Source organism: Protopterus annectens, chromosome 1.part1 (genome assembly GCF_019279795.1).
Source record: "Protopterus annectens isolate FY-2018-M chromosome 1.part1, PAN1.0, whole genome shotgun sequence".
Taxonomy (NCBI): Eukaryota; Metazoa; Chordata; order Ceratodontiformes; family Protopteridae; genus Protopterus; species Protopterus annectens.
The window spans coordinates 571681992-571706055 of NC_056726.1; the positions used below are offsets into that span (position 1 = coordinate 571681992).

The window sequence follows — 24064 nt, forward strand, 5'->3', positions numbered from 1 at the left end:
GTTGCACCCATTGCAGGGATTAGTACCCATTCCAAATTCAGCATTTCACTGATTATTCTTGCCCATTGAATAACATAGCCTTCTTTTTAGGGATTTCATATTTTTATATGTAAAACTCGGAATATTACCAACAATTCCTAGTATATGTTCATCAGCTGCTAGAATGGGCCAAAATGTCTTGTATATATTAGTGGCTGTTCTAACGTTACTTGAAAAAATAAACGGGTAATCTTACTATATTATGCTTGTTGTTACCCCGCATTTGAGCTTTCATCCCCTCAGTTGCATCAGAGAAGTATGGATGTGCCTTCTTTGTTCTCTTTCCCTTGACCTCTTGAATAATACGCCTAACTTTGTGTGTGCTATATCCCCTACTTAAAAATCTATGCTCCAGTTCTTCTATTTCTGCCACAAAAACTTCATCCTTTTTGCATAACCTCAAAATTCTCATGGCATGTCCCCTTATTATATTGTCAAATACATGTGGGGGATGCATACTACTCCTATGTAGCAGGTTGTTTCTGTGACATGTTTTCCTATGCACTTTAGTGAACCTATTCGAGGTTTAGACACACTTACGCCCAAGTAGGATATCTGGTCATATGACTATTCCATAGTAAAATTCAAAAAGGATGCAACACCTTCTTCTTCTTCTTTCGCTGCTCCCGCTGGGAGTCGCCACAGCAGATCAACTGTTTCCATTTCCTCCTGTCCTCTGCATCTTGCTCTGTCACACCAACCACCTGCATATCCTCTCTCACCACATCCATAAACCTTATCTTAGGCCTTCCTCTTTTCCTGTTACCTGGCAGCTTCATCCTTAGCATCTTTTTCCCAATATACTCTGCATCCCTCCTCAGCACATGTCCAAACCAATGTAGTCTTGCCTCTCTGGCTTTGTCTCCAAACCTTCCAACCTGGGCTGACCCTCTAATATACTTATTCTTAATCCTGTCCATCCTCGTCACACCCAGTGCAAATCTTAACATCTTCAACTCTGCCACGTCAAGCTCTGACTCCTGCCTTTTTGTCAATGCCACCGTCTCCAACCCGTATAACATAGCTGGTCTCACTACCCTCTTGTAGACCTTCCCTTTCATTCTTACTGGTATTCGTCTGTCACAAATTACTCCTGACACACTTCTCCACCCACTCCATCCTGCCTGTACTGTCTTCTTCACCTCTCTTCCACACTCACCATTACTCTGAACTGTTGATCCCAAGTACTTAAACTCATTCGCCTTCGCCACTTCTACTCCCTGCATCCTCACCATTCCTCTATCCTTCCTCTCATTCACACACATATATTCTGTCTTAGTCCTGCTGACCTTCATTCCTCTTCTCTCTAGAGCATATCTCCACCTCTCCATGGTCTCCTCCACCAGTTCCCTACTCCCACTACAGATCACAGTGTCATCTGCAAACATCATAGTCCACGGAATTCCTGTCTGATCTCGCCTGTCAACCTGTCCATCACCATTGCAATAAGAAAGGGCTCAGTGCTGATCCTTGATGTAATCCCTCCTCCACCTTAAACGCATCCGTCACTCCCACCGCAGACCTCACCGCTGTCACACTACCCTCGTACATATCCTGTACCACTCTTACATACTTCTCTGACACTCCTGACTTCCTCATACAATACCACAACTCCTCTCTAGGCACCCTGTCATATGCTTTCTCTAAATCCACAAAGACACAATGCAACTCCTTCTGACCTTCCCTTTACTTCTCCATCAACACTCAGAACAAACATCGCATCTGTAGTGCTCTTTCCTGGCATGAAACCATAATGCTGATCACTAATCATCACCTCCCTCTTAACCTAGCTTCCACTACTCTTTCCCATAACTTCATGCTGTGACTGATCCGTGTAATTCCTCTGTAGTTACTACAGCTCTGCACATCACCCTTATTCTTAAAAATCGGTACCGTGTGCAGAACAGGAGGTTTCCTAGCCAGTGTCATGGAGGCAAATCCAGGTTAACTCCTTTATTAGATAGTATTCCCTGAAAACTTGAAGGGTGGCTTGTTGCCTAGCTTCTGGAGGGACGTGGTTCCAAACGGAATGGGCTTAGTTTAGACAAGTCTCTTTCTCCTGTTTTGAATCCGGGTTTACTTAAGTAAAAGGTGCCATTATGTTCATCCCTGAGGGAGTAGTTTTGCTCTTTAAATTGTAATTTTTTCCCTCATGCAGGCCCAGATTCAGTGTTTAGTAAGAAGTAAAGTAATTAAATTTTAAAGTTTAAGGAGGCAGGTAACGTCTTCTGTTTCTCTCTCTCTGTCCATTTGGCATTATTGCTCATGCACAACAAACATTGTGATTAGTGGTGAGGAGCTGAAAGTTCTGCAGCATGAACAGGAATATCTAATTAATTTAATGGATAAGCTGATCGATATTTGATATATTAAAAGGTTTTCTTTTAGAAAATTTACAGTACATGCTGTGGCTGCATCACTATAATTAACTACTATTGTAATCCTCTGCTTTATCTGCGTTTCTAACCCATATATACTATTAAAGTTGATTTTTTTTTTTTTTTTTTTTAAGTTGCTTCACTTCTGGTTACCTGGAATGCTGAGTACATTAAAATCAGCACTCTGTTTTTGTCTGGGCGTAAACCAGGAAATCAGCCTTTAGCAAACATTTCAGTTTCACCTTGGCCATTACAAGTACAATGTCTTGATACACATACTGTTTCTTGTTAGTTAATACCAGATGGATGTGCTTATGACTGTCAAGGAAATGAATGGAGTACATTTCTTTAAAAATGTTTTTAAATTATTAGGTGCATGCAGAGCTTATACCAGCTTATTTATGAAAACAGCGATGCTGTAAAACATAAAAACGACAGCAGCCCATTATTTAAGCATAATGTTGTATGTGCAAGTTACAGGATCTTTGTATTTTGTGTTATTGAACAGTTAAAATGAATATAAGAGGCCAGGACCAGGCTTAATGTGTATATTAACATAAAATGTATCTTAAATATAAGAGGCATGAAACTAGAATTTGAACAGTTGGACATGCATTTTTAGTTGTTTAAGAAGAAATGAGTACCAATTGCAGAAATATTTCATTGTTTGGTAGATATCTTATTTTAAGAGAGGCTATGTGTATGTTAGAACTGGTCTAATTTTATTCTGAAGAAGTCTTTAATAAAGTGAGATAAAAGTGCTGAGTTTGAATTAAGGTGATCTGTCCAGTGTGTGTTTTGTTGGCCATACTTTTGTAAAGATTTGCCACATCTTCTTGGACTTTTTGTTAGTATTGTTAGTATCTTAACTGTCAAAACTTTATTTTTGTACATCTATTTTTAGAGGAGATAAGAGTTTCAAATAAATGTTCAGCTGAAGGCTTTGATTCAAAGTAGAAGCAGATTACATATACTTGATATAACATTGGTGTAACATAACTTTTTATCAACACATCCCAATGAAGAGGAACTTGTTCACGTGAACATTTCTCCATTAGCAGCTTCTTTGTAAGTGACAACAGTGCACCAATTCACTTTTAAGGAGCAGTGTTTGATGCTTAAAATAAGACAATATAATTTCTTCAGTTACACTAATTCTAAAATAGCAATTAAAGGCAATATTTATTAACTAATTGGGGCATTTGCAGCTGTCATAAGCTGCAGTTGTCACTACACAAAGATCTGCTCAGCACATAGCTGAATGACTTTGAATTTGCAACCCTTAAGACCTTGACCGCAAGTTCATGAAAACAATGCAATAGTAATAAAAACCATACCTCCAAATGTCTACTGTAGGTAACCCAAGAGTCATAGCTGTAAGTCAGCTGGAGCCCTAGGCAATCCACAGACTAATGTTCCTTGATACAGTTAGGAAGAGCTGTGATATCGGCTACAATTTTTTAAACTAGCGTTCTTTATTTCAGATTTGTGGAGTAATATTATAAAAGTACTGGACATTTGTAATGTTTGTAACCAAGTATAATGAACTTATACAAATGAGTGATTCCCCAACAGAAAAACAATACACACGACTCTCTGTCCTGGTGCATCTTTTTTAAAACTGTTCTAAACATGATAATAAAGTTATTTACGAGCCTCCACAATTTATATATTACCCATAATTAAAATGAAACAAAATAACAAAAGTGAGATTAAATTAAGAGAACAAAAGGAATTAATCAAATGAAGTTTGATAAAATAATCTACAGCGCTAAAAGCTGTTTCTGTCCTCGACAACTTTTCTAATTGGATTAACAGTTTGATTTTCAAACTTGGAGGAGTAGCTTAACTAGGCATAGCTCCTCGTGGTCCCCTGCAGAGTTCCTAAGCCAGCAGAGAGCAGAAAAAGCAACTTTCTTGATCATAAGTATTTTTTAAACTTTTTAGTTTGCATTTTTCGACCTTTTGAGCTTTTCGACTACTGTTTGTGCCTATATTACTGTTTTATTACCTTATTTTCCTGTTTTTGTGAGCTTATATTGTTGATTGCACTTGTGGGCTAAAGTATTGCTTAACAAACAGGCTAATACACTCAAGTGTACCAGCCTTTGATAGCAATTTAGTCGAAAACAAAGCATTTACTGCATTTTTTTCTGTCTGCTTGCAAAAAAACAAAAACAAAAGATATTTCTCCTTTCCTAAACTTTCCTAGTTAGTTGTTCCAGTGATCAGATTTTGCTGATCCCTGGGCTTTGTATTTGGTTTCTGTGTTCCTCCATTTTCTTGTGTGGCCAGAGGTAGTTTCTTTACTCACCAGTGGGAGTGGGGAGTACTGAGCTGCTTGTTTGTCCTCAGAGGAGTGGTTAGAAGCAGCAACTAGTAATTCGTCGGCCATTTTGGGTCATTTCCTGTATTTCCAGGCCCCTGCTATAAAGCATGCTTTGGCAGGCTTTTCTGGCATTAAAGAACTAGGCATAGCTCCTCGTGGTCCCCTGCAGAGTTCCTAAGCCAGCAGAGAGCAGAAAAGCAACTTTCTTGATCATAAGTATTTTTTAAACTTTTTAGTTTGCATTTTTCGACCTTTTGAGCTTTTCGACTACTGTTTGTGCCTATATTACTGTTTTATTACCTTATTTTCCTGACTTTGTGAGCTTATATTGTTGATTGCACTTGTGGGCTAAAGTATTGCTTAAAAGTAACAAACAGGCTAATACACTCAAGTGTACCAGCCTTTGATAGCAATTTAGTCGAAAACAAAGCTTTACTGCATTTTTTCTGTCTGCTTGCAAAAAACAAAAAACAAAAAATATTTCTCCTTTCCTAAACTTTCCTAGTTAGTTGTTCCAGTGATCAGATTTTGCTGATCCCTGGGCTTTGTATTTGGTTTCTGTGTTCCTCCATTTTCTTGTGTGGCCAGAGGTAGTTTCTTTACTCACCAGTGGGAGTGGGGAGTACTGAGCTGCTTGTTTGTCCTCAGAGGAGTGGTTAGAAGCAGCAACTAGTAATTGTCGGCCATTTTGGGTCATTTCTTTTTTCAAGCCCCTGCTATAAAGCACGATTAGCTTTAGCACGAGCTGCTACCGTTGCACACTAGGGCAGCCGGTTAATCAGATTTAAACTATTAGGGCTACCTAAAGTCCACTCTTCAAATTTTCCCTTAAAACTACCTTCCTCAAAGTATACTACTGTCCTATTTAGTGTATCCTACAACTATAAATTATCTCTACTTGACTCCCAAGTAGACTATTCTCTATCTGTATAGCGAAGCACTTGCTCCTACAGTACTTATCACCTCGATACAGCACTCTTGTTATAGAAAGTACCCCAAAAAACAAACCCCATTTCTCGGTCACCCACATCCCCCAGAACCTTTTCTTAAGTTTTTCTGTCTATTCCTTCTAGCATGTCGAGGGATCAGATGCTAATGTCCTCTCCTGCTCAGCTGGTGAACCTGGGAATATTGAGGCAATGTTACAATTGCCTCATGTACACAGACAACCCTCTCCTCCTCCCACAAAACACAAATACATGCGAGAGATGCAACTATACGGCCAAACTGGAGGCTGAGCTCTCTCAACATAGGACTGGCATGACCAGACAGGAGGAGAAGGTAACCACACACACTATAGACCCAGTCTCACATAATACCATCACAACCTCAAATCATACACATAAACACACAAAGACATAATCGGAGGCTCTGATCAAAAATCTACCAAAACAGCAGAGGCCACCAAAGCAGACACCCAAACAACTACCACCTCAGAACACAACACCTGCAACACATAGACCACACAGTCAGAGTGTCAAGCAGTCACAGCCCTTAAGGCCAAACACAATGCCAGACACACTAGTCATTGGTGACTCCATCGTCAGACACACCGACGTCCCGCTCACCAGACTGAGTATGGAGAAGGTCATAGTAAGCTGTCTGTCGGGTGCTAGAATCCGCCACATAACGCATGCACTCAGGTCTCTCAACAGCAGGTACAAGTACGACTCAATCATTGTCCATGCTGGTGTTAACGACCTGAGACGTACCTCCTTGGACTACATGAAAAGAGACATAGAGGAGCTCTCTGATTATGTAGCCCAAGCAGGTATGACCCTGACCTTGAGCAGTATCCTACCTTCACCAAGAATGATGCCACAATACAGAGATAAGATGATCAGCTTTAACAATTGGCTTAAATTCTGGTGTCATTCAAAGGGGATCCAATGTCTGTATGCCTGGGATGACATGCTCGACACGCCACGCTGCTTCGCAAGGGACGGCTTGCACTTGTCACCCCTGGGATTCCGGATTTTGGCAAAGGCTCTTGCCACCCCATAGTGCCTTTTTAGGCAAGGCTCAAATTCTAAACCTACCACCCTAGAACAAAACAAAGAAAAAAAAACTAAGGGTAATGCTGCTCAATGCCAGAAGTCTCAACCTCAAGATGCACGCACTCGAGGCCCTTCTCAGTATGGAGAACATCGATGTCTGTGCTGTGACAGAAACCTGGTTCAAGGCTCCTAGAGCACCCCAGCACTATCAGGTTTTACCTCATATCATGCGTTCCGCCCCAAAACCTGGACAATACCAAGAAAGGAGGAGGGGTATCCATATTCATCAAGGACACCCACACCTCAAGATTGGTGGCATCGCACGATGCATCGGAAACCATCCAGGTGCAATTAACCATAGGCAAGACTGCTCTGCAATTTGTAGCATGTTACAGGCCACCCTCGCAAACTCAGAACCTCATATGGCCTTCCTGAAAACACTGGAGGGGATAAATGTATCTCCAACACCATCATACTAGGTGACTTCAACTACCCTAATATAGACTGGGAACACTACTCAAGCCCAAACACTCTAGCCCAAAAGTTCCTGGAATTCATAAACTCAAATGCCATGGAACAACTAGTCACCATCCCCACAAGAGGAGAAAACATACTTGATCTCATCATCACGAACATGGGAGCACAATGTTCAACGCCGGAAGTATACCCCTCACTGGTGAGATCTGATCACAAACTGATCTCGCTGGAGGTCCTCATCCCGCCCCCACCCGAAATGAAAAAGACCACAGTAAAGAACTTCTCGAAAGCCGACTTCACACTTCTAAAGACTAGTGTGGTCTCCTTTAAGGCCCCTGAGCCGGCAGTTAACATTACTCAAACCGCTGAATCACTTACAAATGCCTTCTACCAGCACCTGCAGGGCTGCGTGGATCAGGCAATCCCAAGCAAAACAAAGACTCTTTGTACCAAAGGCAAGCATCCAGTCTGGTGGACCCCAGCCATAAACAAACTCTACAACAAAAGGAGAAAGCTACTACAAGATAGAGCAAAATCCTTAAAAGGTAAGACACCGCTGATCACTATAAGTAAAAAGCTAAGAGCTCTCATAAAATCATCCAAAGCTAATTTTGAGAAAAAAATAGCTAAGGATTCTAAAGACAACCATAAGGCATTCTTTAGCTATGTCAGAAACCTAGGAGGAAACTCCCAGATATGCTCAGAATTAGTTCAAAATGATGTGAAGATTACTGATCCTACAGACATTGCCAACATACTGGCTGAAAGATTCAGTGCAAACTTCTCCCCTCCCCTAAAGGAGAGATATCTATACCAAATGATTGTAGCCACCCAAACATCTCTAACGCCCAGGTGAGAATTGCTCTCTCCAAGGCAAAGAACACAGCATCCATGGGACCTGATGGTGTCCCCGGCTGTGTGCTCCATGAACTCAACGAGGAATTAAACCCACAGTTAGGACAGCTGTTTAATCTTAGTCTCACCTCTGGATACGTACCCAGGGAGTGGCGCACAGCGACTGTGGTCCCACTCCACAAAGGCGGTGCCTCCACCGACCCTGGAAATTACCGTCCCATTAGCTTGACAAGCCTTATCTGCAAAGCCATGGAGAGGATCATAATGGATCTCATAAATAAAGACATAGGGAACTTGCAGACTTTGGATCCAACCCAGTTTGGCTTTGTCAAAGGCAGATCATGCCTTCTAAACTTGGTTGACTTTTTCAAACAGTCACCAAGGCCATTGACGAGGAAAGGCAGTCCATACAGCCTACCTAGACCTGGCGAAGGCTTTTGATACAATACCTCACTCAGGTATCATTGAAAAACTCATCAACTTAAATGTAAACCCATACATTACAAGATGGGTTGCAAACTGGCTGAGTGACAGAACCCACAGGGTCAGAGTTGCTGGCGCCATGTCAGACTCAAAGCCTGTCACAAGTGGTGTCCCACAGGGCTCAGTCCTGGGCCCACTCTTGTTTGGCATCTACTTTTCTGAAGTACAAGCAAACACAGGAGGGTTATGGCTGACAAAGTTTGCAGATGACTGCAAACTGGGCACCGTAGTTGAAAACACATCCGACACAGATATCCTTCAGAAGGGTCTCACAGAAATGGATAACTGGTGCCAGAGCCATGGCCTAAAGTTAAATGCCAAGAAATGCATAGTCATGCCCTTCGGGAAAAATAAGGTTACGCCTAGCTACCATATAGGTGGCGATCCCCTGAACACAGAAGAAGTTATTAGGGACCTGGGAACCCAGGTTGACAGTAGCCTTTCATTCGACACTCATATTGCTAAAGTAGTTAGGAAGACCTTCTACATTGCCCACCTTATCATGAAGGGATTCACATCTAGATCAAGGGAAGTCATAGTCTCCCTATACTCATCACTCATCAGACCAATGATAGAGTACAATGCCCCATTCGGAATGTATCTGACCCGACACTTGCAGCAGCTGGAGAGGCCACAAAAGTTCCTCACCAAAAGGATAAAGGGTCTCAAAAATCTGTCTTATGCTGCCCGACTGAAAGAACTCCAGTTATATTCAGTTGCTTACCGCTTGCTCAGAGGTGACCTATGCCTGACATACAAGGCCATGTCAAACCCAGATTTGATGAACATGCTTCATCTCAAAAATCTAGATCCCTCAGAGCCACAAGGGCGGAGACTTAAACCTCGACACGGTTATTAATAGGACGTGCTGGAGGGATAGATTCATCACCCAAAGACTCCCTATGCTGTGGAACAAAATCCCGGTTTATGTGAGGCAGAGCACCTCGCTGGCCTTGTTCAAGAGGAATCTTGACCAATGGATGGGAGATCGCAGATACACCCCAGGGGTTTCCTCAGTGTCACTGCTCGACAGAGGCACAGCAAAATAATGGGCATAGTTTCTCCAAACTAAAGGGGTTGCGTAAGCCACAAAACTATGGGCTAGGCTTATAAATGCCCTCGGGCAGATAGCCTAGTATGAACCTATGAACCTATGAACAAGATCTTCGAAACCTAAAATAGCTCTAACTTTCTGATAATATTCTGAGTCCTTTCCTTAACAGTTTGCTAGCTTGCCTATTTTTCCTTACAGTCTCACAGAAACACAGCCTTGTAAATGAATCACAGCACTGTACTTGTGTTCATTTGGCGTCTGCCCTGCTCCCAACAGCCTGCACCAGATATGAGCAGCCATCCTCTTCATTCCACCCAAGTTACAACACTGAGGTATCTCATAAGCAAAGTTAAATACGTTCAGATGAACCTTAAAGACAACAACATGAAGAAGCTATTAATACCACAGAATCGCTAAGAGTTTAATGTTGAAACGCAGGTAAATGTGTGTTTGCCCAATGCTTCTGCAGGGCATTTTCACTATCTACACTCTGGGCAAAGCACAAAGCAGAGTTAACGACATGTTATTTAATATAGTTGTGTAAAAAGATAGGCCTTTTCTCTTTGGAATAGCTCCAGTATGGAATACAGATAATCATATTTTAGCCATAGATGATGCAGGATTTAGACACTTGGGACTTTGCTGTCTTTGGAAAGCTATTGTTGCCCAAAGAGAAGTTCTTCTTCATCATCATCGTCATCATCATCTGTGATAAAGAAGTGGTTATTAACACAGTATGCCTCTCAGTGGGCATGCAAGTTGGTCTAAATCACTTAATATAGCTCAGAAATGTATTAGTGTTTACACATTTCTGCCAACATCAGCCTGGGTTTCTTACATACATAATTGTTTTGAAGTGCAAGCTATTTATCGACCTGTCCTTACCTATTTGCTCTTCCCACAGTTTCAGCAAATATGAGGAAAAAGATGTAGGTTCTTTTCAAGAAATGCTGGGTAAAGAAAATGATCTATAATTTTTTGATGGTAGGAGCTAGAGAGGGTAGTCAAATGCTTCCCTACCACACCTTTTCTTTAGCCTGTCATTTAGTGTACTGAGTGTGTTTCCTTCCTCTTTGTACTGAAAACACAACATCGCTAATTGCCTAACCAGGAAGAGAGGTAAGTTAACATCCAGGCTAAATTTACAAACCTTGTGAGAAGCCTGAAATATGATTACAGGTCTCATTCACAAGGGAAGTTGAGCCACGTACTCACTATCACTAAATGGTGGAAGGGTGACCATGGAAGAGTGTGCTTGGCTTCATGGGTAATTAGGGTCAAACCCACACAAATGCAGGCACAAGCAAGTTGGGTGACCTTCCTGGCTCTAGTAAAGGGTCATGGTATTTTTGAGAAATTTTTTAAATGAGCCATCAGGAACCTGCCAAAGTGGAGGCTTGCCCACCCCACAAAAAATGTCAAAAAATTGGCTGACTGAGATTATAGTTATGGCTGGTGATGTATAGTTTATAATGAGTTTTGGTTAAGTGACCAGTGTGTGTTTCAAAGTTAGTTGGTCTGAGCTAGGGAATCCCAGAAAGGGAACACATAACCCACAGAAGGACATGATGATGGATTTGTTTTTACTAGAATGGCCACAAATACAAGAGCAGTCACGGAAAGTGGAGTTAGAACAAGTAAAGAAACTCACAGGTGGACATGACAAACCAAGATTATATATATCTACACAGACAGACATATGTATGTAGTGTGTGTGTATGTGTGTATATATATATATATATATATATATATATATACACACATACATGTATGTATATATATATATATATATATATATATGTATGTATGTATGTATTGTGGTAGAGGAGATGAAACTGTAAGATTTTGGGAAAAAAGGTATGTACTGAAGGCTTACGAGTAGCTAGCGAGGTTGTTAAAGAGGTAGAATTGTAGCAGTAAATGGGATTTTTTTTTAGTATAGCTTGTAATTAAAAAAATGAAGAATTTAATTTTATCACTGAATTAAAAAAAAACGTGATGAGAGGTAAGGCTTTGGAAAACTGTGTCAGGCAGCATGTAAAGAAGGCATCAGTAGTAGAACCGGTACTGAAAAATTCCCCCTCAGTGCTTTGTAAAGAACCATTTAGGGAGGGTAACATTTGTACTGCAGAAGTCTTGGGGAGGGGTAGGCAGTGTGCCGAATGTTTGCAGTTGTGAGTGTTCTGGAACTTACCATGCTAAAAGCAGATAGGGACGTGTGTTAAATGCCGTCCACCTGATATTGAAAATTGTGAAGAGGAAAAAGCAGTGCCTTTGCCTGTCCTCTGCAGAGGCTCAGCACTGGTGTAGTTACAAGTGACTGGATGATAGTACACGTTGTCCATTTGTATACGCATATCAGTAAGGTGGGGCATTCAGCTATGGGTCAGTCAGTCGCACCCCTTTGGTAGGAACAAGGCCAGTTTTGTTTAGTTAAATAGTATTAGCACACTGGAAACTCCAAAGAATGAATTCACATCTTAGTCAGCTGAAGCAGTATTTGTAATGCCATATGTTTTGCACATTATGCAGTACTGTCATACTATATATTGGGACAGAATCCAGTTTAAATTCCATTGGTTGTGTTAGACTTCGAGGTTTCCAGGGTATGACATATTGAATATTTGTCTGTATTATGCATGTAGAAGTTGAAGGTGAGAACAGTACAGTAGTCATTTGAAAACAGTACTGATTTTTTTTTTTTTTATTTTATTTCCTTCCCTCTCAGGTTCATGGGAGTTTGTGTTCACGAAGGGCAGCTTCACGCTTTAACAGAGGTAAGTTGAGCCGAACTTTGACTTACTAGTTCTTTATATGTAATTGTAATCCATGTAGGTTGTTGTTGTTGTGTCTTTCGACTTATCCCGGTTAGGGGTCGCCACAGCGGAACTCCGGTCTGCTAATGTTTGGTAGTGGATTTTTACGTGCCGAGTTACCAGCCCTGACGCACAACCTTCAACGAAGGCACGCCCATTCACGCATGCCTCCACACAGAAGACGCTCTAGCTGAGAATCGAACGGGACAACTTCTTGCTGTGAGGCGACAACGCTACCGCAGCACCACTACCGCGGATAGGTATTTTCCTCAAGTAACATTATAAAAAGGTTCCCAAGTTTTCTTTTCACTCTTGTCACATACTGACCTTCAGTAAGCTTGAAGCCATAACTCTGTGCTGATAGCTTCTTCCTACACACACACAATCTTGAAATGCATGGCATAGCGCATCTGTCCCTTATTTAATTATTTTTTATACTGATGATTATTTTACTGAAGTTCTAATGTACTCTTCCAGTTTTTTAAACATCTTTATTAAGTCATCAAATTTTGAATTGCAGCATGGTTCACCACTTACTTTGTGTTACTGACATTTATTTCAAGTGCTTGCCCCCTCCCCCAAAGTGGACAACTGGATAAAGACATTGATTTTTAGAACCAGGCAGATGTTGAAGTTCAAGTTTGTCATAGCTCCTAGTTCCTAAGCACTTATTATAAACTGTTGAACAAATGGAATGTTATCAAAACAGATAGCTCTGTGAGGAAAATCGTGTGTGTGTGTGTGTGTGTGTGTGTGTGTGTGTGTGTGTGTGTGTGTGTGTGTGTGTGTGTGTGTGTGTGTGTGTGTGTGTGTGTGTGTATAATTTCACACTGAAACTAACCATTACAAATTTACTGGACTCCAACTGTTGGGTTGGCATAATTGTTAAGGTGTTCACCTTACAAACACAAGGTCCAGGGTTTGATTCTCAGATGGGGTAAATGGCTAGGCTTAAAATGACCCACAAAGGCAGTTAGCCTAGTACTAACCTATGAACCTGATCATTTACATATTCAAATTTAGTCAGAAACTTCAGGACAAGTCCAGACTCCATAAGAGATCTCCGAGAGCTATTAAACACAATGGCACTTTCAGCCAAAATTATTACATACACTAATAAAAATTTCCAAAAGCCATGAAAAATTATCCTGTTGCAGTTGAGTGTTAACAGCAGCCAACAAGTAGACAACATACTCAAATCCTGGCCACCTTGTCTGCTACAGTGAAATAAAGTTTTGGTGTTACCCAGAATGCCTTTTGTAGCAATGTAATGAAACAAAATAAAGCAGCAAGTTGCAGGGATCCAACTTCAAGTCCAACTCTGCTTTCAGTTCATTGATTGCCAAGGGAGTTCCCATTGTTTGACAAAATCAGTCACACGAAAACAGAGTCCATCAGAAACACGAAGTTGGAAATTGGAGTACTAAAACATAATAAAATGATAGAAAAAAGTCAGTGAAGCTCATACTAGATAAACATTTGCCACCATCTTGGACTACCCGTAGTTACTAAGTAAACTATAAGAGGCAAAATATAATGACAGTTCCTGAAGCCTTTCTAAATTGCCAAACATTCCAACCTTGTGGCGTTTCTGGTAATAAATCATTGCTCCTTTTATGCTTGAGGTGGTTGTACAAAAGCTACAAGATGCAGTCCTGTATAAAGCAGTGGGTTATACTAATGAGATGTGAAGTGGTACAGTGATCTCCTTGGAGTGAATAAGGCATCCATCTTAAACGTAGACTACCAAACATACTTGAAATGTGGATTCAGTAAAAGCAGTACTTTTTCTGTTGTAATGTAGTATTATTCTGACCGATTTATTTTATCTGTTTAGGGCAGGATGGGATATTGCTGTAGCTTCATCTCTGTTTGATATATTAGCCACTGAGTGCAGTCACAAGACCTGTACATTTGTGTTTTGTAGGGCAACTGTACTGTAGTACATTTGCTGAATATGAGTAGTGATGACAAAATTCATGGCTAGCAATTTGTTTGTGTCTTTCGGCTTTTTCCTGGTTAGGGGTCGCCACAGCGGAACTCCGGTCCGCTAATGATTGGTAGAAGATTTTTACGTGCCGAGTTACCAGCTCTGCCCTTCAGGCATGTCTCCACACAGAAGACGCTTTAGCTGAGAATCGAACGGACAATGTCTTACTGTGAGTCGACAACGCTACCGCAGCACCACCACCGCAGTAATTCATGGCTAGCAATATTATGAACAAATCTGTGTACCTTTTACAATAACAAGGCTGCACACCATTTCTTTTAGTATGCTTATTGTAGCGGAGTAGATTTTTGTGAAAGGTCGAACAAAATATTCAATATACAGTAGAAAATGTGTGTTGTATTTTGTTGTTACCATTGTTATCACTTTAGAAATGCACAACGTTGAGTGAGTTGGCCATTGCATTTTCATTACATTCATATGCTTTAAGGAGTGTTTATTTGCTTTTGAAGCTGAAAGATGGCTGTAAATAGCTTGGTCCCCCCCCATGGGTATAAATAACTAAAGTATTATGAAATGATGTATTATTTCAAAGTGTTGATGTACTTTAGTTGGTAAACAGATGGCTCACTGCCTCATTGACTGTTAAGGCTTGCTGTTAATTAACACTGATATTAAGGCAGACAGATAATATTCACATAGTACTAAAATCATTTGTAATAGCTATTTTTTTTTAATTGGGCCCGAGTTAGACTGCATTAAATCATATTGTGAAAGCTCGAGGAGGCGTAATGGTAAAAAAAAAAAATACATTTTCAGTCATAAGACTAATTTTTGATCGTGGCTAAAAGATGACTGCATACTTGCTTAGCAGGCTTATCGCAGTACTTGTGATAATGTGATTCAGGTGCCATATTCCCATTCCTAACTCCGAGTTCCACGTTTTTTTTTTTTCCCCACAAAATGCACTAGTGGATTTTTTTCTTTAAAATAATCTGCAGTCAGATGACTACCTTTAATTACTGCTTGCTGCTTCATTATTCCATGTCTTTAACATTCCAGTTGCACTGGATTTTCAGTTTGAACCAGGTACACTTCTGCTTAGCAGGAAATGAAGAACAGAAGGAAGAAGAGCAGTAAAAAAAGTTTTCCCCCTTGTTGAGTGGTCCAGATGGAAAATGTTGGCCATTTCCCATTGTAAATCTTTCTGTTAGAGGCGTTTTGGGCTGTTGTGAGAATTTGGATCAGCTTAAGCTGGTATGCAGGGTCTTTGGCAATCACTGGAACTAGAGAAACCATGCAGTTAGTCTGAGACATTGGAGTTAGATACCCAAATGGGTAGGTCAGGAGACTTGGATGAGGCTCTAAATAAAGATTTTTTTTTTTTGTTAAATCGGATTACAACAGGGGTTATCATCCTTCTCAGGACTAGTATGTTGCTATGAGAATGAGTTTGGTCTTCTCTGCAGAAATTTCAGTATGAAAGGGAAAGGAAAAATGTGTGTAGTATTTCCTGAACACCACTCATAAACTAGGCTGACCTTGTTGAGGGAATATGGAAGTGACGCTGTTGTGTTTGGTGTTCGTCAGGGAAGTAAATGGGTTACAGCAAGACTGTCCACCAGTGATGGAACATCATATCAGCCATTGTTGGACACAGGGACCACTCATGCAGCATCAGTTGACTTTTGCTGAGCCTGTCTGTTCGAAAGTTGGCCTGACCTGGAATCGGCAGTGTTGTCAGAAAGCGAAGGGAGCTCATTGCCAATTCCCATATCCTTATGATCTCGTGACGGAGGGATAGGATTAACCCCCCAAAGTTGAATGCACCCTGGAGAAGCGATCTTGTAGAGACTGCAGTAAGAGGGGGACCATCCTCATTTCCAGTACATTTATGTGCAAAGAGGTCTCCTGCTGTGTTTGTCCTTTTGACTGTCTTCCTTAAAGAGTGCCCTCCCCAAGGACAGATGCTTCCGTGGTGACTGGGACTGTGGGAAGTGAGGATGTGAGAAAGGACAGCCCTTCATTAGCTGTGCTGTGAACCCCCAGAAGAGGTGTATGCAGTGTGCTCATGATAGACAAAGTGGTCTGATTCAGCTCTAACATCTGAGATTACTAAATGTGTAAGGTCCATTTTTGAACTCTCTTGTGAAATCTTGCAAAGATAATTAAGTGGATTGTTGCAGCCATGAGACACAAAACCTTTAGAATAAGGACTGCTATTATGGGATGTGTTGAAAGGAGATGAAATGCTGCCTTTAGGGATTGAATTCTGTCTGGAGTGATGTACTGATCTGGTTACTGTATCAAGAGAGCAAGCCTATATGTGCTTGTGACATCTCCAGCTGGGACTTTTCACTGATCTACTCAGGAACAGAAACAGCTGTAGTAACTAATTCCTTGTGTGAACCAGATATGGGTGCATTAAGTGCTAGCCTAGACACGGGAACATCTTGATTCTATACAGTATCAAATGAACTGCCACTGTCACACATTTGACCAAATGGGTGGGATCTGAACTGCTATTTATTGGCTCCCCTGGTTTGGTGTCTTTTCTGCGAGTCCCACGGTCTCAGGAATTTCTGTTCAAGTGAACTCTTTTGGTTCCTAGCAAGTATCCATTGAGGAATGTAGAATTCAACCCCTACAACAGCAACATGAATCCCCCCCTGCTTGTCTTTCACTTGAGGTTCAAATAAAGAGGACTCATCATATGGGGCGTTGACAAAAGATCGCTTGAAGTTTTCTGCAAAGCCAAATAGCCTCACCCAGGTGGTTATGCTAGACCTAGCTGCCTTCATTACACAGTTTGCATAATTATAGATGAGACTCATAAATACCTGTGACTTTTAATTGTGGGGCATTTTTTTCAACATGATGATGCCTGTAATATGCCAGGACGAAAGCATTAAGTCGTGTGCTGTTTTTTATATTAAAGTTGAATACTCTGCGATTGTCGCTGGTCGTAGGTTTTTATTAATTTGTTGTTTTTCCGTGGTTTGTTTTTTCTATGGCTTTAACTCTTTTTGTGGTTTTGTGTTTTTTGTTATTGGATCCAATTGAAAATGCTTCATGTGTGTCAAATCAGGTAATTCAGTTCTGTGACAGTGAATGTACATGATGCATATACAGTGAAGAACAGTATTTTCAATCCAGGTTTACACCCTTTAATAGCAACATTTGAGAAAGCTTGTGAAAAAGACCTATATGTTTTGGCTAATAAAAGAAATAGGTCATATTACAATCTCAACCATAATGAAAGGGCTTTGTTAAAAGATTTTTTGGAAGGCAGATCTCTCTGTGTTATGAAATCAGGTAAAGGAGAGGGTACTGCCTTACTTGATATAATAAATTGTTCTTCTATTATATTTTGTGTTTTACAGGGCACACATACTTATCTGCCTTTGTCCCGAAATGAAGTTGACATTGGGTACAAAGGTGTAGCTTTACTCTTGTTGGACTGCTTGTCATAGGAAACCATCACACCACCGTATTTGAATTTGTGATAGTTAAACAGTTATTCCTAATTTCTTTGGTTGTACCTAAAGTTCACAAAGACATCAGTCAGCCTCCATTTAGACCTATCATACAGCTCAGCAGTCCAAAATGTACCTATTATGTGTATGTAGATAGGAGGTTGAAATATGTTGCTAATCAGTTTTTTCGCAGTCTACGGGACCCTTGGGATTTTTTGAGTAGGTTTAAGAATGAGTTATGGGAATCTGGCGTATTTTTCCATAAATTTTATGTAATGGATTTATTTACTTGTATCCTTCAAACTGAAGGAGAAGAATATATCAATGAAGTATTGTCAAACATATGTTCTCTTACTTCCACTGATATAAATATGTTAACTTTATTCATGAATGTGATTTTGGAAAATAATTTTGTTTATTTTGAGGGAGAGATCTATAAACAGATGTGGCATTGCCATGGGCGCAGTGTATGCCTCGGTATATGCCAATTTGGTTATGTTAGGATGGGGGAAAATATATTTCTACTTGGGAGCATTACCAATATTGCAAGTTACATTTGAGATATTTGTTTTATGGAATGTCCAAGCAGAAAAAATTCAAACTTTTATAGATTATGTTAATCAGTCCACATTTTCTTTTTACATTTGTATCAGTAGTTTTTAAGGATCAAGTTAATTTTTTGAATACATTAATTTACAGGTCTGAGCAAGGTTTTGGTTCTACTGTTTATAGAAAGCCTATGTTTTTGTAATGAATATCTTCATTACAAAAGCTTCCATCCTAACATACATAAGAGGTTTAGTTAAGGAACACTGTCAGGTTAGTAAGAATGATTACCGATAAGGATGTTTTAAAATTAAGGAATTTGACATTGTTTCTCAAATGTTTCTTGATAGAGGTTAGCCAAACGAAGTGATTAAAGAAATACAAGTGGATATTTTAACTTGGATAGGGCAATAGATACAAGCCTTTGTTCGGTATTGCCCTGGGTACAAATGATCTAGCTAGTATGACTAACGAGACTGAGGACAGAGTCGAGCTTAGTCACAGTCATTGTACTTTTGATAAATTATTGGTTTTTACAGTACAGTACTGAGAATCAAAGTGTCAAGTTGATTTCAGAAATAAATGGAACATTTTTAAAACAAATGATCTATTTAAATAGGTGGGAATGCAACCACGTTTTGTCTGCAAGATGGCTTTAAATTTGAAAAGAACTTAAGAGATTCCTAAGAAGCACACTAACGTGCCCATTCAGAGTACCAAGTAATGTGGCTTCTGTAACCAGTGTAGGTATATATTGGAGGCAAAGTTTGTACCTTTAGAGAAAGAGGCTTGTACACTGGACAGTGAACAAGTAAAAAATTACTTAAAAGAAGGGAGTTGTGCTAGTACACGAGTGGTCTACTTAGCCAAGTGCCGTACATGTTCTGACTTCTACGTAGGTAAAACTGATAGAATTTTAAGGAAATACATTTATGAACATTAGTATGACATCAGGAAAGCTAACTATTAATAATAATAATGGTCTTTGCAAACATTCTGTTTCATAAGATGGTTTTAAAAAATATTATTTTTGGTATTGTAGATAAGAAATATCCCCTGATTCGAGGGCTGCAAGCCTAGGAAACCACAGTGGACTATAAGGAGATTTTATGGCAGCTTAAGTCAAATTTGGCTACAGAACCAGGTTTAAATGAAACTAAATACTTCCTACTTTGAAATTGAGAGCAGCCAGATTATAAACTGGGTTGATTTTTTCACCAAGAAATTTAAGTATTTCTTAACAAAAAAAAAAAAAATGACTTATGCTGGGTTTTTGTATTGGCATTTGTATTTAAATGGTTTCTAATTATTATAATATGTAATAAAACATTTTTTACTTGGATCACAGGGTTTATTGTATTCATTTTTATTCATAGTTGGTACTAGGCCATCGGCCCTAGCGGCCTATACAAGCCTAGCCATAACAATTCCCTGGCTATTTCTTCCCTCACTATTTACTTCCCTGGACCCCTGTCTAGCAGGGCGACTGACATGATCCCTGGGGTGAATTTCCTTTCTCCCATGCAATCGTCAAGTTTCCTTTTGAAGAGCACCAAAGAGGCGCTCTGCTTGACATGTATGGGCAGTCTATTCCAGAGTCTGGGGAGTCTCTGGGTCAGGAACCTATTCCCTCCAGCATGTTTTATTTAATGTGATGACAAGGTTTAGATCCATGGAGCGTGTAGCTCTGAGGGATTGGGATTTCGGCATGTCCAACAGCTCTGGGTTTGACATGGCCTTGTATGTTAAGCAGAGATTGCCTCTGAGTAGACGATATGCTACAGAGTATAGCTGGAGTTTTTTAAGGCGGTCAGCGTAGGGCATATGCTTTACGCCTGTGATTGTTTTAGTGATGTATTTTCTGCGGCCTTTCCAGTTGTTGCATATGTCTTGAGAGGTACATACCAAATGGGGCGTTGTATTCTATAATGGGTCAAATGAGGGATGAGTACAGTTGGACAATGACCTCCTTTTTTCTGGATGAAAAGCCCTTCGTGATGAGGTGTACCACATAGAAGGATTTCCTGACTGTTGTGGCGATGTGGTTATCAAAGGTGAGACCACTGTCCACTTGTGTCCCTAAGTCTCTTATCACACTTTCGGTGTTTAGTGCACTGCCACCTATGTGGTAATTCACGGGTACATGTTTTTTCCCAAAGGGGATAACTATACATTTCTTGGCATTGAGCTTGAGCCCATGACTCTGGCACCAAGCATCTGTTTCTGTAAGGCCCTTTTGTAGAGTATCCACATCATTTGGGGATTCAGTAATGGCTCCCATTTTGCAGTCATCTGCAAACTTTGTTAGCCAGAGTCCCTTAGTGTTGGCCTGTATTTCAGAAAGGTAGATGCCAAACAAGAGCGGTTCCAAGACTGAACCCTGAGGTACTCCACTTGTCACATGTCTAGAGAGAGATTTGGAGTCGGCTACTTTTACAGTGTGGGTTCTGACAGTAAGCCAGTTAGCAACCCATCGAGTGACGTAGGGATTAATACCCATCTTAGTAAGTCTGTCTATGATTCCTGAGTGGGAGATGATGTCAAAGGCCTTGGCGAGGTCCAGATAGGCTGTGTGGACTGCCTTACCCTTGTCCACGGCTCTGGAGACTGATTCAAAGAAGTCAATCAGGTTCAGGAGACAAGATCGACCCTTCACGAACTCAAACTGTATGGGGTCCAGTGTTTGAAGGTTGCCAATGTCTTTGTTTATAAGTTCCATGATAATACGTTCCATGGCCTTGCAGATCAGGCTCGTCAGACTGATGGGGCTTTAGTTCCCGAGATCCAATATGGATCCCCCCTTGTGAGTAAGATAACTGTAGCTGTGCGCCACTCAGTGGGCACAAAGCCTGAGGTGAGGCTATGATTAAACATGACACTTAGGTGAGGTGCCAGTTCATTTTGTAGTTCATGGAATACACAACCCGGGATGTCATCTGGTCCCATGGATGCTGTATTCTTAGCTTTGGAGAGTGCGTTTTTTGACTGTGTGGCCGTTATTACCGGAATTTGGCAATCTTCCGGTATTGAGATGGGCCGTTAAGGGGGTGAGAGGGGTGTGAAGTTGGCACGTAATTGATCTGCCAGGATATTGGCAATATCCTTGGAATCAGTATATTTAATGTCATTCTGTTGTAGCTCAGAGCAGATCTGAGCATTGTCATTTAGATTCTTGACATAGTTTAGATTCTTGACATAGTTATAGAATGCCTTGTGGTTGTCTTTGGAATCTTTGGCAATTTTATTTGCATAACAAGCTTTGGAGGATTTTATGAGGGATCTCAGCTTCTTACTGAGGCTAGTAAGGGAGTTTTTTGCATCCTGGGATTTTCCTTTTTTCTGCAACAGTTTCTTCCTTTTGTTGTAAAGTTTGTTTATGGCAGGGGACCACCAGATTGGCTTCCTTTTTTTGGAGGAGAGCATCTTGGTTCTATTTGGGATGGCACGATTCATGCATGAGTGGATGTGCTCGTGCAGTGCCTTGGTGCAGGATTCAGCAGTCGAACTTTCAGTTCCCGTCTGCATGTGTGCCATGAAGTTTGTCACTTCTGACTTGAGTAGTATGAAGTTGGCTTTGGAGAAGTTTTTTATGGAGGTTTCCTTACTGGGGGGGTGGGGGTGGGATGTGGATGTTAAGGGTGATTAGCTTATGGTCAGACCTGACCAACGAGGGAGTTGACCATAGGTGTGGAGCATCGATTTCCCATGTTGGTAATGAACAGGTGTAGGATATTGGAGCCCCTGGTGGGTCTATGGATTAGTTGGTCCAGCGCGTTGGAATTTATGAATTCCAAGAACTGTTGGGCAAAGGTGTTAGTACACGAGTAGTTTTCCCAGTTAATGGCAGGGTAGTTGAAATCACCCAGTATTAGGGTGTTTGGTTGTATCTTAATATTTTTCAGTATGTTTAGAAAGGTGTAGTGAGAATCTTGGGGCATGGTGGGGGATGTGTAGCAATCTAAAATTTGGATTGCAGTCTTACCTAGTGTTAGTTGCACCTGGAGAATTTCAGATGCATTGTTTTGGGCAACTAGCCTGGTGGTGTGAATATCCTTGGTGAATATGGACACTCCTCTACCTTTAGTGTTTCGGTCCTGGTTTGGTGGCCGAAAAGTGTGGTAAGAGTTGTAGCCTGGTATTGCAGGGGTGCTCTCTGGAGCCTTGGACCAGGTCTCAGTTACTGCACAGATATCAATGTTCTACATTTTTAGGAGTACCTCAAAAGAGTGCATTTTGAGGTTTAGACTATTAGCATTGAGTAGCATTACCTTCAGAATTTGCATGCTTGTACCTGTGGTGGTTTTGTCCTTTGAACTTTGCCTAAAAAAGGCACTATAGGGGTGGCAAGAGCCTTAGCCAGTAACCTGAATTCCTAGGGGTAACAGGTGCAGACCATCTCTGGCAAAGCATCATGGTCTGTCGATCATGTCGTCCCAGACAGACAGATACTGGATCCACTTTGAATGACACCGGAAGCTTAGCCAATTGTTGAAGTCAATCATTTTGTCCTTATATTGTGGTATCATTCTAGGGCTGCCACGGTGGTGCAGCGGTTAGCGTTGCCGCCTCACAGCAAGAGGTTCTCCAGTTCGATCCTCGGCTGGGGTGCCTTCTGTGTGGAGTCTGCATGTCCTCCCTGTGGTTGCGTGGGTTTCCTCCGGGTGCTCCGGTTTCCTCCCATATCCCAAAGACATGCTGTAGGTGGATTGGACACACTAAATTGGCCCTAGGTGTGAGTGTGTGCCTGTGTGTGCCTTCTGTGGAAGGTTGGGTGCCGGGCTGGCAACTCGACACTGTAAAACTCCACTGCCAATCATGAGTGGACGGTGATCCGCTGTGGCGACCCCTAACTGGGAAAAGCCGAAAGAAGAAGATGATGATTGTGGTATCATTCTGGGCGAAGGCTGGATGCTACTCAGGGCTAGGGTCATACTTGCCTGGGCCACATGATCCGAGAGCTCTTCAATGTCTCTTTTCATGTAGTCCAGGGAGGTACATCTCAAGTCATTCACTCCAACATGGACAATGACAGAGTCATATTTGTACTTGTTGTGGAGTGACTTGAGTGCATACGTTATGTGCGGATCCTGGCACATGACAGGCAGCTGACTGTAATTTTCTCCTTGTTCAGCCTGGTGAGTGGGACATCAGTGTGCCTGACTATAGAGTCACCTATGACTAAAGTGTTAGGTATGTTGTCTTGCCTTGGGGGCTGTTGCTGGGTGGCACACTGGTGTTGTGAGCTATGTGACACTTTGGTTGTGATTGATGTTTGTTTGCATTTCAGCTTCGGAGGTCCTTGTTGTTTGGGCAGGTTACAGTTAAGGGCCTCCACATATGTGGATTTAATGTTGCTATGTGTGGGTGTTGGTGGTGTGGGTTTAGAAGGGCCATGTGTTGCTTGAGGTGTAGTGCGGGTGTTAACCTTCTCCTCTTGGCTGTCTAGCACAATCTTGGGTATAGAGAGCTTTGCTTCCAGTTTGGCTATGTAAGTGCATCTCTCACAGGTTGTAGTGTTGAGTGATAGGAGAAGAGGGTTGTCTGTGTACATGAGACAATTGCTGCATTGCCCCATTATGCCCAGATTCACCAGGTGGACAGGAGAAATCACTGGAAGCTGACTCTTGGACATGCCTGGTTTGGTGTTTTTTTGTAAAGTACAAGAG

The 24064-nt window shown here is 41.2% G+C and overlaps 1 protein-coding gene across 1 annotated transcript in view; it reads left to right on the top strand.

Moving 5' to 3' along the window:
• The window catches only part of TESK1 (testis associated actin remodelling kinase 1), a 1265203-nt gene that overhangs the window by 539972 nt on the left and 701167 nt on the right, over positions 1-24064 (top strand). Inside the window, exon 3 of the mRNA XM_044076820.1 lies at positions 12341-12389. Coding sequence (XP_043932755.1) covers positions 12341-12389 — 49 coding nt within the window. The remainder of the gene's footprint in view (positions 1-12340; positions 12390-24064) is intronic.